This window comes from Jaculus jaculus, chromosome 6 (genome assembly GCF_020740685.1).
Source record: "Jaculus jaculus isolate mJacJac1 chromosome 6, mJacJac1.mat.Y.cur, whole genome shotgun sequence".
NCBI lineage: Eukaryota > Metazoa > Chordata > Mammalia > Rodentia > Dipodidae > Jaculus > Jaculus jaculus.
Window position 1 is genome coordinate 129,401,819 of NC_059107.1, and position 17,852 is coordinate 129,419,670.

The 17,852-nt window shown below is 34.6% G+C and overlaps 1 protein-coding gene across 7 annotated transcripts in view; it reads right to left on the reverse strand.

The window, feature by feature from the left end:
* Positions 1 to 6,267: 6,267 nt before the first annotated feature.
* Positions 6,268 to 17,852, reverse strand: part of Mgat4c (MGAT4 family member C) — a 678,495-nt gene continuing 666,910 nt past the window's right edge. For all 7 annotated transcript variants that reach the window (XM_045151469.1, XM_045151470.1, XM_045151467.1 and 4 more), the window contains 3 exons: positions 16,503 to 16,655; positions 11,659 to 11,806; positions 6,268 to 7,579 (listed from right to left, as the gene is read on the reverse strand). In XM_045151469.1, coding sequence (XP_045007404.1) covers positions 6,438 to 7,579; positions 11,659 to 11,806; positions 16,503 to 16,649 — 1,437 coding nt within the window. In that variant the 5' untranslated portion in view covers positions 16,650 to 16,655 and the 3' untranslated portion in view covers positions 6,268 to 6,437. The remainder of the gene's footprint in view (positions 7,580 to 11,658; positions 11,807 to 16,502; positions 16,656 to 17,852) is intronic.

Sequence of the window (17,852 nt, forward strand, 5' to 3'; positions counted from 1 at the left end):
TAAGAAACATGAGGGAATATGAAATCAGGGACTCTCTTTCATTCACAATTTCATTCACAAATTGCTCAAAATAAATAAATAAGGTACGCTGGAATAAACCTAACCAAGGAAGTGAATGCTGTCTACAATGAGAACTTTAAAACACTCAAGCAAGAAATTACAGACAACACTAGAAAATGGAAAGACATCCCATGTTCTTGGATTGGAAGATCAATATTGTGAAAATGTCAATCTTACCAAAGGCAATCTACACATTTAATGCAATTCCTATTAAAATTCCAATGGAATTCTTCACAGAAGTAGAAAAATATATCCCAAAATTCATTTGGAAACACAAAATACCTTGAATAGCCAAAACAACTTTGAATAACAAAACTAAAGCTGCTGGTATCACCATACTCATTTTTAAGCCATATTACAAGCCATAGTAACAAGAAACAGCATGGTACTGGCACAAAGATAGAAATGTAGATCAATGGTACAGAATCAAGGAACCATATACTAATCTAGGCAGCTACAGCCATCTGAATTTTTTCAAAAATGTCAAAAATATTCATTGGAGAGAAGACAGCCTCTTCAGTAATGGTGCTAGGAAAATTGGATATCTATATGTACAAAGATGAAAATAGATCCTTGTCTTTCTTCATGAAAAAGAATCAAGTATAGTTGGATCAGGAACTTTAACATCAGACCTGAAACTCTAAAACTACTAGAGGAAAAGTTAGGGGAAACCCTTCAACATATTAGCATTGGAATTGACTTTCTGAATATAATCCCAATTGCTCGGCTAATAAAAACACTAATCAACCACTGGGATCTCATGAAAATACAAAGTTTTGCACAGCAAAGGACAGTGAATAGATCAAAGAGACAACCTACAGAATGGGAGAAATATCTTCACCAGCTATACATCTGACAGAGGATTAATATCCAAACTATACAAAGAAGTCAAAAAACAAAACAATAAGAAATCAAACAACCTAATTAAAAATGAGCTACAGAACTAAATAGAGAGTTCTTAAAAGAAGAAATACAGATGACACATAAACATCTAAAAAGTGTTCTACATCATTAACTATCAGGGAAATGCAAGTTAAAATTACTTCCATCTCATTCCTGTCAGAATGGTTACCAGCAAGAAAACTAATGACAATGAATTTTGGCAAGGATGCAGAAAAAGTGGATCCCTCCCTTCTACAGTGTTAATAGAGATGTAATCTGGTACAGCCATTGTGGAAATCAGTGTATAGGTTCTTGAGATAGCTAAAAATAGATTTAGCACATGATCCATCTATAACACTGCTAGACATATATCCTAATGACTCTTCTCACTATCTTAGAGATACTTGAATAACTATGTTTATTGCTGCAAAATTCACAGTAGCTAGGAAATGGAACCAGACTAGATGTCCTTCATTAAATAAATGGATAATAAAGATGTGGTGCATTTACATACACAATGGAGTTCTATTCATCAGTAAAGAAAAATGAAATTTCCAGAGAAATGTATGGATCTGGAAAGGATTATAGTAAGTGAGGCAACCCAGGCCCAGAAAGCAAAACATCACATGTTCTCTCTCATAAGTGGATCCTAGTTACAAATTTTTAGACTTGTGTGTGAATTGGTACCAGAAATCTGTAGCAGAGGCAAGTAAGCTAGAAAAATGCTACAAAGGAGGGAGAAGAGGGAAGGACTTTAGGGGATTGCATTGTACATGTATAAGTAGAAGAACAGATTACAGAGAGTGTAATAGCCTAAGTGAATACAAAGGAAGATATTGAGTAAGAGAAGGGTGGGGGAGTGTCAATCAAAATTCAAGATATTCTGAATAAGACACATGAAAGCCTACTTTTTGGATAATGGCCTTTCCAGAGGCTTATATTGCTATGAAAAAAAATTCAGTGCCAGGGATGGAAACCTTCTAATAAGTTGCTGGCCAGGGAGGTCCCTGTTACCTCAAAAACATTACAGACTATCGCTGTGGCCCTTGGTTTCCCACAAGTAACATGTGGTGAGACCCAATTGCTGAAGATTTCACTTGCTTGGATGGAAAGCTCCCTGAGAAATCAAATCTTCCCCTTATAGATCCTCCCACTGCAAGCTAGAAAAAGCTATACTTCATGCAGCCCTATGGGAGACAGAAGTTATCAGTGGTGAAAACAGTAGACACTGGAAACCTCAAGTTTGGCAAGACAGGCCAAATGACCTAATGGGAGCAATAGTGGCATGTGTGCTCTGGGGGAAACCAGCTACTCTGTAATTGGACTGGAGGCCCCCTCTATAGGAGGAAATACATGTCTGGTACTTATAACCTAATCAAAAGCCTATGGCAAGGGAGATCATAAGCATTATGTGTATAAAGCCTGCTTTTTTTCTGACTAATTGCATGTATTCTCACCAAACTGCTCTGAAAGCACTACATTAATGTTCATATTCATATATTAAGGCTACTCTCACTTTTGGTTAGAGAAGCTTCTCTTTTCAGATGACAGTGACCACTAGGATGACTCAAAAGGCAACATAGTGATGAGCAGAAGGGATGGAGGAGTGTCCAACACTGAAACATGTCTATCACACCCTCCAAGGCTCAGCTTCTATTGTGGAAGAGGTGGCTGAAAGAATGTAAAAGCCAAAGGAAGGTTACCACTCCTTACAATGCAACTGTCCAGACAGAAATTGGCCTTGATATTCATGACCTTGCAGTGCCTAGCAATAACTTCACAAGACATTCATAATAGGAAAAAAAAGATCATAACAAAATAAAAGAGAGAATATGAGATATGGGGAGGGGATATGATGGAGAGCAGAGTTGTGAAAGGAAAAGTGGGAGAGGGGAGGGAATTATTGCAGTTTATTTTCTGTAGGGATAGAAGTTGTCAATAACTAAATTAAAAACAAACAAACAAAAATAATAATAAGATAAATATTTTGGTCTGGAGAGATGCCTCAGAAGTTAAGGTGCTTGCCTGCAAAGCCTAATGAAGTGTGTTAAATTTCCCAGTACCCATGTAAAGCAGGATGCATGGAGTGGTAGAGGCTAGAGGCCCTTGTATGCCCATTCTTTCTCTCTCTCTCCCTCTCTCCTTGCAAACAGATAAAAATATTAAAACAGAAAAAAACCTGAAAAATATTAACTGATAATATTCAAAATAATAAAATATTTATCAGTAAGTCCTAATAAATATAATGTTGTGAAATCAACTGTTACTCAATTGAAACAGTAAAATAAAGATGATTATTTTGTATATTAATGTATAGAGTAGCAAAAACTGCTTCTATCATTTACTAGAGAGTAGTGATTTGTATGTGGAATAATTGGCAAATGTTGAATTAAGAATGTCACAAGGGCGTGTAGCAAAGTAGTTGGCTTCCCTTCTACATAATTCACACATTTTTGCTCCATTTATACACTATTATTATATACATAGTTTTCAATAATGACATCATAAAATGTGACAAAGAATATTAGTCTAGTAAGAAATGGAGTGTGCAAATCTCATAACTGTAGCTATATGAGAGAAATAGATCTAAGTGACACACAGATTTCCAAATTGGATTTTCATACCTGGGTAGTATCTATTTTATAAATTGCATAAAATTATGACTTTCCATGAAAATGTAAGTGTTTGTGTTAACTCTTCTTTATCTATTTTTTATATCCGTACTTGGTATTGCTGCTAAAAGGTGAATTTTCCCAAAAGGTGTACTTTCCAATTTTTAGTATGTTTTTTCAAGATGCTTTTGCTTAATGTCAATAAATGCTAAAAGGACTCCCTTAAGAATTTTAAGTATAACACTAAACTTTGAGGCCATCATAAACTTTTCTGCAAGCAGTGATATTATTTGAGACATATGTAATTCATGCTTAAACCCTGTGCACATCTTACTTTCATCACAAATAACTCATGCCTTATTGACGTACTTTGTAGTGGATATCTTTAATTAAAATAACATATGTTCGTATGTATGTATGTATGTATGTATATACCTATAGTTATATATAGGCAATGTACACATGTATGAAATATTTACTGCAAAAGAGAGATCACATAATATTTGTTACAAATTGAGTTTGAGTAAACCTACTAATCCTATCTTTGATTTTACATCACCAAATTAAAGTTACTAGAGACTTATTCTGAGTTCTCAATGTAGAATGCAATATTATAGTGTATAAGGAATGTTTAGTGAGAATTTTTATCAATTCTAATCCTTCATGGAGAAGATTTCTTTGTCAAGTTGTTCTTTTCTCTAGGAAGTTAACTTCCTTATTAATTGTACAGAAAACATGCAAAGACCTTTAGGTAATATAACAACTTACTCAAAGCCCATTTTAGTGCTGAAAGACCCTTCACATAAAATGTGGCCTCTTTGTGTCATATTTACATTTACAATTCTCTAGAACCTCCATTTCTACTTCTACCATATATTTCTTGAGTGTTTGTTCAGAAACATACTCCCAGATCACATTATACAAGTTTATAGTGCATGTCATGAAATACCTCTAAGTTTTAATAGTTCATGACTTTGTCATAGAGTTGTGTGCCCTTAATCTTTGAGAGTATTGAAAATACAATTTTTAAGTTGTGAGATACATGTAGAGAACTATACAATCAACCAGGCAATAAGAAAGAGTGAGAAGAATACAAAAAGCAGAATATTTCAAGTATATGTCCAATATCCTCCAAACCAAGTTTCATAGGAGTGGCCACATTTTCTTAAACTTTGAGACTTAGATATGCCACAAAATATTACTATTTACATTATTATAAAACTTTGACTCTAACACTATAATAAATGTTTACAATAGGTGAACAATCGTGACTGTATGGAGAGAATAACAAAAATTCCTATTTTAATCTGCTTCTCATTTAACTGATTTGGATAGCCTGAATAATATGAAAATATCCTAAACTGATTTGTATGACATAACTTTAAAGGTTGTGTTGTAGAATAGCAGGTGTAGCATAAACTTTCTTCTTCCTTCTTAAAATCACAAATATATTTGTCATACACATACACATATATCTATGCAAACATGAATTTGACATCTTTTCATAAACACATACATATTAAGCATCCTGAATTTTCTTTCATTATGAGTGAATTTTGATCCTCATCACAAAACAAAAAGGCTGAGATAATCTTGGAACATTATGGAAATCTAACATCTCAGAATACAATTTTAGGGTACTTGAAATTCTTTTATGAAAGGGGAGACACTCAACCAACCAATGCCTTTTAAAACTTGCTCAAAATATCCACAAAATCATCAACTATGACACTTTATCTCACAACATGATAGTAAAGTATTTTGACTAATTTTATATAGCCTCACTTATGATCTGAAAAGTGTGTAACAAACAGAATAGAAAACCTGAATTATAAGAGTCTCAATCTCAATATGTTGTAAAGTGTATCTGTTTGGTTATCAGAATAGATTATCTCTCATTTTGGCTTTGTTAAGAAATTGCTCATTGAATATAGAAAAATCAACTAATTTCTATGATTCTTACTTTTCTCCTTTATAGATAGCCATTTAGTCTCCCCAGAAAGTGTATGATGAATTACAACAATTTCAATCACATGAACTTTAATACAAACAATATAAAATCAATTTCAAATATTTTCTGCAAATACTTAAAATGTCTATATGTCTGAACCTAACTATAGGCTTTCTCTCTTTTCTCTATTAAATACAGATAGTGAATATAATCTGAAAATATTGAGCTTAACTGCTTTTTTTGTAAAAGGGAAACTAGAAATGGACATATCACATAAAATTTATTAACAGTAAGTGTTTAGTTAAATGTTTTTAAACAGTGAAGAATATTCCCTTTCATACAAATAATCAGGGGAAAGATAATTTTTAAGTTTTTTTCAATAGCCCTACGTACACAAAATATTCTTTTGTAAAGACAACACTTCTAGGAGGAGGTATTCATTGTAGTCATACAGAAGTCAACAAAATCTTGTTTACAAAAAACTAAAACAGATGATAATTATAACCAACTGTATATTCCCACAGATGCTTAATAAATGAAATTGACTGTTCATATAGTGAATTGTCAATTCCTGTATAAGAGACACAGTTGACAACTACTTTTTCTAAGAATCATCATCCAACAAAACATTTTCTCATTTTAAATCTTTTCTGTGACTATTTTGGCTCACAGTTGAACTTGTGAAATGAAAAGGAAATAAAATATAAATAAAAGCAGAATTTTCATATTCAACTTCAAAAGTGATAACAAAGACAAGTGCATTTTAGAGTAAAACTGCATCAAAGATCTCAAGTCAAAACTGCCAAGATGATTATCTTATAACACATCACATCCATTGCTTTCCCTCCAGAAGACAATAGTGGCAAAAGAAGATAGCCACATATGGAAGCAGGAAGACCTGCTTCAGACACTAAACATACTGGTGTCATTGATTAAGAAGTCCATATGCTGATACTCCTAATAATCAGCCATTCCTTTTGTGTTTTTGTAACACATATCCTCATGCAGTGGATGTCAAATGGAATCTTTTGATTTACATCTGACATTTCAAAGTTTCCATTTCTAAATTCCCCTAGTCTTAAGTATGTATCACATTGTCTTATTTGTTTGCTCAAGATAACTTTTTCCCCAACATCTAGGGCTCCATGGTGCAAAATGTCATTCTGTCGATCTTCTGTCCCAGTACTCACTTTAATTTTTTTTATTGTGATTGGATTTTCAAATACAATAACAAATGTATCTCCAATTGAAGGTGGTTTCCCCCAGAAATACTCATCAACACTACTATAAGCCTTGCTTGCTTCATAGTTTTCAAACACATTCATATTGGTGTACAGGCTTGCTGGGGGGTTATCAGGGATGTCAAATGACTCCTCTTCAAAATCATCATCCTTCAGCTTGTTCTCAGTTCCTTTATAAGATGAATAATATCCCATGTGCTGAAAGAGAGATGGTTTAAATCGTATCACATTTTTCTGAGCCAGTAGACCCCGAAAATGAGTCAATAGCCAATCACAAGGCATTTCTTGATAAAACATCAATAAAAAATGTGCTAGTCGTGGGAGATCATGAGAATGATAGAGTTTTCCTATGTAGCCAAGCTTAGAAAATTCAAGAGTTACCCAGTACGTTCCTTCTAAGGATGCAATGACCTTCTTGATGGCAGTTAAGAAATTTTTGGAACACCGGACATCATCTTCCAGCATTACATAATAGTCTGATGTATTGGCACAAAAATTAAGCAGAAAAGCATAATCTACATTTTGCTTGGAACGGAATCTGACTCTATCTTCTGGATCATTGTAATTTCTTTTAAGACCATCCAGGACTGGATAATATTCTTCTGGAGCATGTATAACCATTAATCTTCCTGCAATAATATGATGGGCAAATTTCTGTGTGATGTCCTGGACCATGAGCTCTCGCCAGGATGAATTAAAGTCTGCTAGGTGAACCACCACTGAAATTTCCTTTAGTTCTTCATAGCTGGATTGCTCAAAAATTGACTTGATTGTCTCGAGTAAATAGTTTCCTTTTTTCCTTTTCACTGATGAAAGTCCAATTGTAAGATACCCTGAAAAAAATAAATCAGAAGAAAACAAATTAAATATGGAATAAGTTTGAAATAACATATAAGCTAGAAAATAAGGAACCATGTTTTTTAGGCTTTGACTATATTAAGTAAATCCAGAAAATGATTATGTACAGAATATTTGATTATTGAAATGTGAAACTAAATATGTAAAGGTGATCATAGTTTCTGCATAATTCATACTTTCTGTTTAAACAAGTTGTATCTAAACCACAATCATATAATGGTTATATATTGGTAACTTTCTTATGCAACCCAAAAAATGAAAATAGTTCAAAGTGTTTTGTAGCTTAATTTTGTTAAACATAACTATTAAAAAAGTTAGATAAATATTTAGATATAAAATGAATCATTTTTAAAAATTTTATTGAATTATTTATTTGAGAAAGAGAGAATGGACAGAGGGAGAATGGGCGTGTCAGTCCTGCAGCCATTGCAAACTAACTCTAGATGTATGTTCCACCTTGTGCATCTGGCTTAACATGAGTACTGGTGAATCAAACCTGGGTCCTTAAGCTTTTCAGACAAGTGTCTTACTCTTTAGACCATCTCTCCTGCCCACTAAGAATCATTTTTAAATTATCTATAATCTGGGTCTTGGCTTATGTCTGGAATCCCAGCACTCTGGAGGCTGAGGAAGAAGGATTGCCTCTGGGTTATATGGTGAATTCTAGGGCAGGTTATGCTACAATGTGAGATCTTATGTCTAAATAAATAAATAAATAAATAAATCCTGAAAAAAATAGATAAAATTAAGCTACCTATAAAAGCTCAAGGAAATTTGCAGTCAGGGCTGGACTATAAACTTTGAGAGAAGAAAATAAACTTAGATCTGTAAGGATGTTACTACCTTGCTCCAAACATTTTTTTTTTTTCCTAAGAAAAACACTGGAATGAAGAATTCCTTCCAAAGGTTCATATCCATCTGGACAGGAAAATATGGTATTTTCAGATTGAATTACTTAAAAATCATGAGATGAAACAATGTTGAATTCAGACATAGGCCCTAAATTCAGTAAGTGGTGTCTATAAGAATAAAGGAGTACACAGAGTTGTAAAGGGGAGAAGGCCATAGATGATAGGGGAATAACATCTTTGCTGCCACAACTCCTAGAAAATGCCAGAAACTATCAGTGGATGGAATACTCAAGAGAGAATGTGAAGTAGGACTTAGGATGCCATACATCCATACCAAGTAAGTGTGAGTTTTCTCTCAGGTCACTTTGACATAGCCTGGTAGTCTTGTAAAGATTCCCTGTTACCATAAGCATAACCAAAAGTCCAGCAAAACCTTTTTACTTCTTACTGCAATGTTAACCTGAAATGCCTAACCCGTCACTGACCACCATTCTGCATGCTTCTTGTGAATCAATGTGATTATAGCAATCTGCTTGCTAGAAACTCTTCTTCTTTTTTATTCCTTTATAAACATAGGCATGGGCTGAGGAGATGATGTTCAGTGCTTGCTACTCAAGGCATGACAACCTGAGTTCACAACACAGCTCCAGCAACCACATAGGAGCCAGGTATGTCTGTATGCAGCTTTAAATACAGTGCTGACGAGGTGGTGATACAAGAATCACGGGGGTTTGCTGCCTAGAGAATCTAGCTGATTTACTGAGCTCCACGTATGAGAGAGACAGTGCATGAAAAACTAAGAGTGACTAAGAAAAACACTCTTCATCATTTGGCCTCTTTCCATGCAAGCACTCAAGTGTGCATACCATGCATGTATACACTTGTAAACACATCGTAATAATAAAACAAATGCCAGACTCCTGTGATTCCAGATGAGGGAGCCCTAATCATATGTGACTATGATTTGTTCTCAATCAGGTGATCATCCTCATATTTGTTCAAATTCACTCAATTACCTCAACTTGTCTTTTGATTGACTGTCTCCTTTAGGCAACCGGATGAAGCACAAGCTTGCCAGTATTTCACTTGACTGCTGCCTCCAGAACAATGAGAGAAGAGCTGGGGCTAAGGAGTGAGTTCCAGGTCAGCCTGGGCTAGAATGAGTCCTCTCTCAAAAAATAAAAAGTGTTCCTGGAAGATATCCTCAGTGAGGTAGCCTGGACCCAGGAGGAAAACAATCACTTGTTCTCTCTCATATGTGGATCCTTTTTTTTTTTTTTTTTCTTTTGGTAGTAGGGTCTTACTCTCATCTCTCAAACTCACAGTAATCCTCCTACCTCTGCCTGCCTGGATCCTAATTTTTAATCTAAGGATAATTATAGGCTAGAAACTAGAAAGGAAACAACCAGAGGGGACAAGAGGTAAGGAGAAATTGGGCGGAGCAAAAATAAACAAGTAGCATGAAAGCAAAAAGGAGGAGACCATGGTGAAGGAAGGGGCATATTTAGTGCGACAGAAAATGAGGGAAAGGGAAATAGAACCAAATTTTTAATTTAATTTATTTATTTTTAGGTAGGGGTGTTGCTGTAGCTCAGGCTGACCTGAAATTAGGCTCAGGCTGGCCTGGAATTCACAGCTATCCTCAGTCTCTCAAGTGCTGCAATTAAAGATGTACATCACCACACCTGGCCTAAGCCTTATTTTAAAATGCCATAATGAAGCATTATTTTTATGCTACTAAAAAATTAAAAAGTAAAGAGGGGCGTGATGGCGCATGCCTTTAATCCAAGCACTCCATTCCCAGAGGCAGAGGTAGGAGGTTCACCATGTGTTCAAGGCTACCCTGAGACTACAGAGTGAATTTCAGGTCAGCCTGAGCTAGAGTGAAACTCTACCTCAAAAAAAAAGGAGGGGGGAGGTGGGGGGAAGGAGGGTGTTGCCATGGGATATTGTTTACAATCAGGGAAGGTGTTAATAAAAATATCAATAAATATAAATAAATAAAAATAAAAAATAATTTTAAAATAATTTTAAAAATACACCAGTTTATGGTAATGTGTTCCAGCAGCCTTATAAACTAATGCATTACTTAATACTGATTTGAACTTAGAACCAAACATCAAAGGTTGAAAATATGCCAATATGGGGCTAGTTATAGTTTAAATTTAACTTTGAACTTAAAAAAAAAAAAACAACAACACCACCAAAAAAATCTTTGTATACAAGCATGCTTGTGCCTCCTAGAACTACAAGCAAAATCACTGGTATGCACCACTGTGTGCATCTCATTTAATGCAAGTACTGGGCTGTTAGGTTTCATAAGCAACCGCTTTTAACTACTAAACCATTATCCAGCCTATAATTTTAAAATTTTTTTTGTTCATTTTTTATTTATTTATTTGAGAGCGACGGACATAGAGAGAAAGACAGATAGAGGGAGAGAGAGAGAATGGGCGCGCCAGGGCATCCAGCCACTGCAAACGAACTCCAGATGCGTGAGCCCCCTTGTACATCTGGCTAACCTGGGACCTGGGGAACTGAGCCTCGAACTGGGGTCCTTAGGCTTCACAGGCAAGCGCTTAACCGCTAAGCAATCTCTCCAGCCCTAATTTTAATATTTTAAAGTGGAATGATTATCCTATGTTCACGAAACATAGGATATAGCAAATTGTTTAAAGGTTTGTATTAACCACTGACACTTTTAACATTCACGGAATATTTAAAGATTATCAGGTAACTGAAGTTATTTTCAAAGTACTTAGTGTATCTCTTTTTTTTTCCTTTTTTTTTCTTTATTATTTATGTACATGCTCAGTGTGTAAACAGCACATATTGGTACTATCTTCAGTCTCCTCTCTGTCCTCCCTCTTCCTAAGGGAGACTCCTCCTTGGGGATTGTGGGTGGTGTGTTGTGGAGTTAGCCATCTATGATGGATGTAACAATCTTTCTGGCCATTCTTCCATGTATTTCCCTGAGCCATGTTGGGTTCATTTTATGTCTACTTCAGAGATGAGGTCTTGGGAGCCTCTGTGTCTCTGGATATCTGGTTTGGTAAGAGTTGAGTGTTCTCTGTGTATATTTCCTTCACCTTTGTGCTGACTTAGTGTATCTCTTCAGCTCTTTCTGCTACACAGATGAAATGAATTACCACCATTTTCAAATTCACAATTTTATGCCTTCTTACTTAAAGCTTTATACTTACGCTTTCTTTGTAAAGGCGTGGCTGCTAGATACCGGTAAGTGACATTTATAGTGCCTGAGAAATTAGACAAATCCTTGAAGGTATGAACATAGCGTTCCGAATTAAGTTGATGTGTGGAGGTTTCCCGTATCAGTTGCTTGTCACCTTCCTAAACACCAACAAAAGAGATAGAGAAAATATATAATGGCCATGTGTTAAGTACTTTCTCCCTACCAAAATACTGTGCACTTTGTACCATGCAGAAAATGATACAAATCTCAGCTACCTGAAGATGCTAATTATCACTTGACTTCTACCTGTAGCCTCTGCTTTAAACTCTCCTTTCTATTCTGTTTTTGTTCTCTAATTTATTTCCTTTTCTTTAGTCTTTACCAGTACTGACATTTTTTTAAATTTATTTGTATGTATGCGGATATGTGTGATGAGTGGCAGCATGTGGAGATCAGATGAAATCTTCTGGATGTCTCCTCTTTTCTTCCACCTTGTTTGAGTCAAAGTCACTTGTTTGCCACTGGGAAGGCCAGATCAGCGCACCATGAGATTTGTGATCCTCTTGACCCACCTCTTATTGCCATTGGCACATAGGGGTTATAGGTGCTGCATAACTTTTTGTCTGGATTTTTATGGGTTCTGGAGATCAAAACTGTTTTTACAGGCTTGTCAAGCAAGTGCCTTTGACCACCAAGTTATTGACCCAACATCTAATAGGGATAACTCTTTATAAGAAAATTTCCATTGTTGTCATGTTAATTTCTTTCAACACATAAGGATTTATGATTTAATGAAAATCAATTTTGCAGTTTTATTTGAAGCCAACTGCTACCAACTTTTCTGTATTTTATCTATATCAATATATTTAATCTCCCACAAATATTGTCAAATAAAAGACCACACAGTATTTTTATTATCATAAAATTTTAAAAATCGTGATACAACATTGTGCATAACATTTGGACTTGTTGAACATAGACAGTTATAGCTTTTGTTGCATGGAAATTATTTTTCTCAAATGTTCTCGAATAATCTCAGTAAGAGTACATTTTTACCAAATTAAAGTGTTTAGACCATGCTTCTGTCTTCACATGTGCATGCATGTACTTGCATGTGTGTGCATATGTTTGTGCGCATATGTTTGTAATCGTGTGTTCTTGCACGCTATTCCATCGAAAGTTGCCTACTGAATTTATATTTAAGTTATATTTTAGACATTCTCTGTTAGGTTTTCATGTCATAAAATTTCCAGGATGGCTTTTAATTGTAACTTCAGGTTAAATATGTCCTGGTAGCCTGTATTTGTTTTTATTTTCTGTTGCATACGAATTCAATGGTAGATTTTGATGAACAAATCACCATTTGGTCGATACCTTATTGCACATACATTACTAGAAAGTATGGTGATGTGTTTGTCTATATATATATGGTTTATTACTGAACATTATGAGTCATTCTACTTAACAAGTAATGCTTCATTTTGAAAAGCCGTACACTTTATTGTATGCTGTTATGTGAATCTATTTCCATTGCTCAGAATAGAATATAAAATCAGTCAGATGCAAGCCACTGAGACAATGGAGAAAAGAAATGCATTAAATGACTTTGGTTTTGATATTATTTATCTGTGGTCAATAAAACTTTAATTAAATCTCTGCTCTAAAAGATCGGACAAGACTCAGAGACTAGTTTTACCTTGGTTGGAACATTGAATACTTTGTGTCAGACTCAAAATTGGAAAAAAAATATTAACTCAAAATTTCAAATTTATGTTCAGAAGAAGTTTCTTACAATAAAAACTGAACATAATAGAAAACAACTAGAGCCTTAAAAATCTTTAAGTATTGAACTTATTAAATCAAAACTCATTTTGAAAATCTTTTCCATACACATCCAATTATGTTAGTGAACTTCTATTTTGTTTCAGAGTATTTCCACATTTTCTATCACTTTGATCACTTAGACAAAGGAAATGGTTTTCACATAGTTTCTAATTATTTTTTTTCTCATGTGCAAAACTATAAACATTCAAAATACTCAAAATTAAAGATTAGGTGTCAAATTTCTTATAAATATGTACATTGAATATTCATCTGGGCCAGGCATGGTGGCCCACACCTTTAATCCTAGCACTTGGGAGGCAGAGGTAGGAGGATTACCGTGAGTTTGAGGCCACCCTGAGAATACAGAGTTAATTCCAGGTCAGCCTGAGTGAGACCCTACCTTGAAAAACCAATGTGTGTATGTGTGTGTGTGTGTGTGTGTGTGTGTGTGTGTGTGTGTGTGTATTCATCTGGTTCTTTGGACATGAATATTTTATTTATTTCTGTCAGTAAGCAATACTTGTGAGTAAAGTGTTAAAATATTGAGGATAACTACCAGGTACTACAGACTGAGTTTAACACTACTTTGGCAATGGCAAACAGGGTGTTCAATCAATAGAAGACATTTACATCAAACTCACAGAAGCTGCAATGTGAAATTCCCTTTAATATTCTGTTTAGATGTAATGTTGCAGTTTAAAGAAGCCATGGTTTACTGAATATTTCTTTCAGGCTGCCTTTCTGCATATGTAAAAGTTTAGATTTCTTTGATAAAAAAAAAAGAAACATTCATATTGGTTGAAGTATAGGATAAACTGAAATGCGGGGATGGAGAGATGGCTTAAAGGTTAAGGTACTTGCATTCAAAGCTGAAGGACCCAGATTCAATTGCCCTGGCCCATATAAGCCAGGTGCACAAAGTGTTGCATACATCTGGAGTTCAATTGCCGTGGCTGAGCACCCTGCCACACTCATCCTCTTTTTCTCCCTCACTCCCTCCCTCTTTCCTTCTCTCAATAAATAAATAAAAATTAAACTATTAAAAATATGATTAAGATGAAATGGAACTGATTTGAACATTATTAAGTTGTAAAGAGCAAAGTTTCTTTACATTTTTAGTATAAGTAAAAATACTAATTTCACCTGAGTCACCGGAATTAGTTACTTTCATAGGTATGTAACTGAACAGTTTGGTTCTCCCTGGATATATATATATTTATATATTTACTTTATTCTGTAGTTAGTATGCTATAATGTGTTTCTCAGTAATAGTACAAAGCTTTATAACAATAATTTAATAATTTTCTGGATGGGAATGAAATTCAATAGACTATCTACTGAAGAAATATATATCCTAGTGACTACTTTGAAGATGCTCAGAGCCAAGGGGCTAAGTTGGTTGGGCATAGAAACTTTCTGCCACTTAATGTCTCTTCTAAGAGCTTTTGTCTCTTCCATTAAACTCAGCTTCCCTTCTCACTGAATGTCACATATCCCTTGAATGCATAAGAAAATACAAAAAAACTCTTAATATGTCTAGGATTTCAGTTTATCAATGAATTTTCTAGAAAAAAAGAGAATGGAATTTGGTAAGAAACTCAGGAGAATACTAATTCTGTTTATCTGATTTCTCTGAGTTGTAGGTAAAATACTTTCAATAATATAACAGAGGGGGCTGGAGAAATGGCTTAGCAGTTAAGCGCTTGCCTGTGAAGCCTAAGGACCCCAGTTCGAGGCTCGGTTCCCCAGGTCCCACGTTAGCCAGATGCACAAGGGGGCGCACGCGTCTGGAGTTCGTTTGCAGAGGCTGGAAGCCCTGGCGCTCCCATTCTCTCTCTCCCTCTATCTGTCTTTCTCTCTGTGTCTGTCGCTCACAAATAAATAAATAAAAAATAAATAATAATATAACAGAGGGACTTAATAAAGCTTAGACTTAACTGAATGCACTGTGGCATTATGGTGACAATATGTGAACTCAAAAAAGATAAACTAATGAAAAAATTAAACACAGATGACAGAGAAGACATGTTGAATAGATGCTGCATTATAGTATAGAGCCAGTTTGCACATATTAGAAAAATATATTTAATGATATTTAATATGAATAATTGAAAACATACTGAAAATCTTTATGCATTTTTTTGTGAAAAATGCAGCTTATAGTGAAATTTAGTTAGAAACCATCTATTAACCAGTGAAAATTTAAAAGTAAATACCAGTGGGAAGGGGCTTAGGTGAGGGAAAAAAAAAGAATGGGAGGGGGCTGTTGTCAAAATGCATTAGGTAGATGTATGAAGATAGCAATTAACAATAATTTTTAAAAAATGAGCTAAGATAGGGTTTAATATTTGCTTTAACTCACTTTTACCAATTATCCCTTTCTATATTGCCAAAACTCATCTAAAATATATTGATATATAACTATCTATTATAATTATTATCTCTGTAATACCTCTTAAATAACTTCCATGTCAATATATGTAACTTTGGAAGAGTTTTAGTGAGTTTAAATATTTTTATCCTGTGGCTATTTAGGGTTATTCAAAATCCCAAAGAAGCAGCCCACATTTTAACACAATATACCCTCCACAAAATGGTACAGTTACCTATGAATTCTAAATACACACAAGAATGGTAGTAATTTCAATAACTATATGAAAAACCAGAGAATTAAGAAGTAATAACTTTAAGCAGAATTTGTTAACTATATATGTTTCAAGTTAAAGCCCAAGAATCTTAAATGTTTTCTAAATCATTGATGCAGTATAGTGAGGATAGCTAACATTTGTAATTACATGTACATGTGTTAGAACTATAGTAGATAGACAATTAAATAAAATATTAGAACATCAACTAAAGCAAGTATAATGTTGGCAACATAGGACTAACTGTACAGATAGAATATATACATAAACTCACCCTATTCAAACTTAATTATTCTAATAGTCCTGGATTAAATAGGTACAACTAAACTAATACTAGTTTGACTGAGGTCATCTTGGACCAAAATTTATCCACCTCCCAACTTACCAGAACATAGCTGTCTTCAATGTACAAGTTCATAAAGAGGAGAAAAATGACAAGAACTCCCAAAAATGATACTGTAGAACGTTTTCTCAAGCATCTCATTTTATCCAATATTTGAAAAATATGTTTCATTTGATAAAATTTAAACATCCTCTTCTGTGGAAAAAGAGAAAGAGAATTACAAAAGAGTTTGAATGCAGGGATTTCATGTATATGTATGTATGTTTATATGCATATATGTAGTGTTATTTGATCTCATCTACTAAATAGTTGAACTAAAAGTCTGTCTCCAATTTCATGTATGAAACTGAAATATAACATTGTATGTGTGACAAATTATGGGACTGGAATATATTAACCAAGTTCAACACATTGGTTTATATTGTTGATTTATGTTGATTATATACTGATTAAAAATGAAAATCAAGGGCTGGAGAGATGGCACAGAAGTTAAGATGCTTACTGGCAAACTTAATGACCTGGGTTTGATTCCCCAGTACCCACATAAAGCTAGATGCACAAAGTGATATGTGCATGAGGAGTTCATTTGCAGTAGTTATAGGCCCTGGCAAACCCATCTTCTGTCTGTCTCTCTTTTCTCTGTCTCCCTTAGCTTGTAAATCAATCAATAAATATTTTAAAATGGGAATTCATTCATTATCACTGATAGCAAAAGGAAATTTTGTAACAGTACTGTAAGGAAAATATCAAGCTTTTTACGAGCAAAAGAGCAAAAATATAGTACAGAAATACTTATTCTGAATCAATATAAGGAATTAAGATAACATTTATTGTTCATGTTGTATTATAATGAAAATAGAAGTAGTCAGAGTTAAGAGCCCTTGTTGATTACAGAGTAAATAACAATGATAGTAGCTAATATAAATCTTGGCATTGGGTGACAAGGCACATAATTGTTGCCATATTTATTAGACGCATCTGGGATTACATATGAGGGACTCTAGATTGAGCCTGCTGTTGTTCTCCAATAGAAGGACAGGGGTGGGGAAAGATAATCAGATATTTGTCTGAAATCTCAGGTCAACTACATGCCAGCTGTATGCAGTGATGTGTGAGAACTCATGTGTGGAGGTAAAGTACACAGAGGATGGAAGATCAAGGGACAGGAGCAACACCTATCCATCCATCAGTGAGGAGGTTGTCACCTATGTTGGAGTGAGAACTTTAGATCTATCTGCTGTGCGTCACCATAGCTTTGTATGTTACCCTTGTCCAGGCTCCGTTTTAAAGCTAATGTTGGTAAAATTTGTATTTAGCTGGTTGGAGGTTTCTTGCCTTGGGGAGCAAGAACTTTTGTCTTTTCTCCCAGAAGTTCATGAAACACTGGGTAAA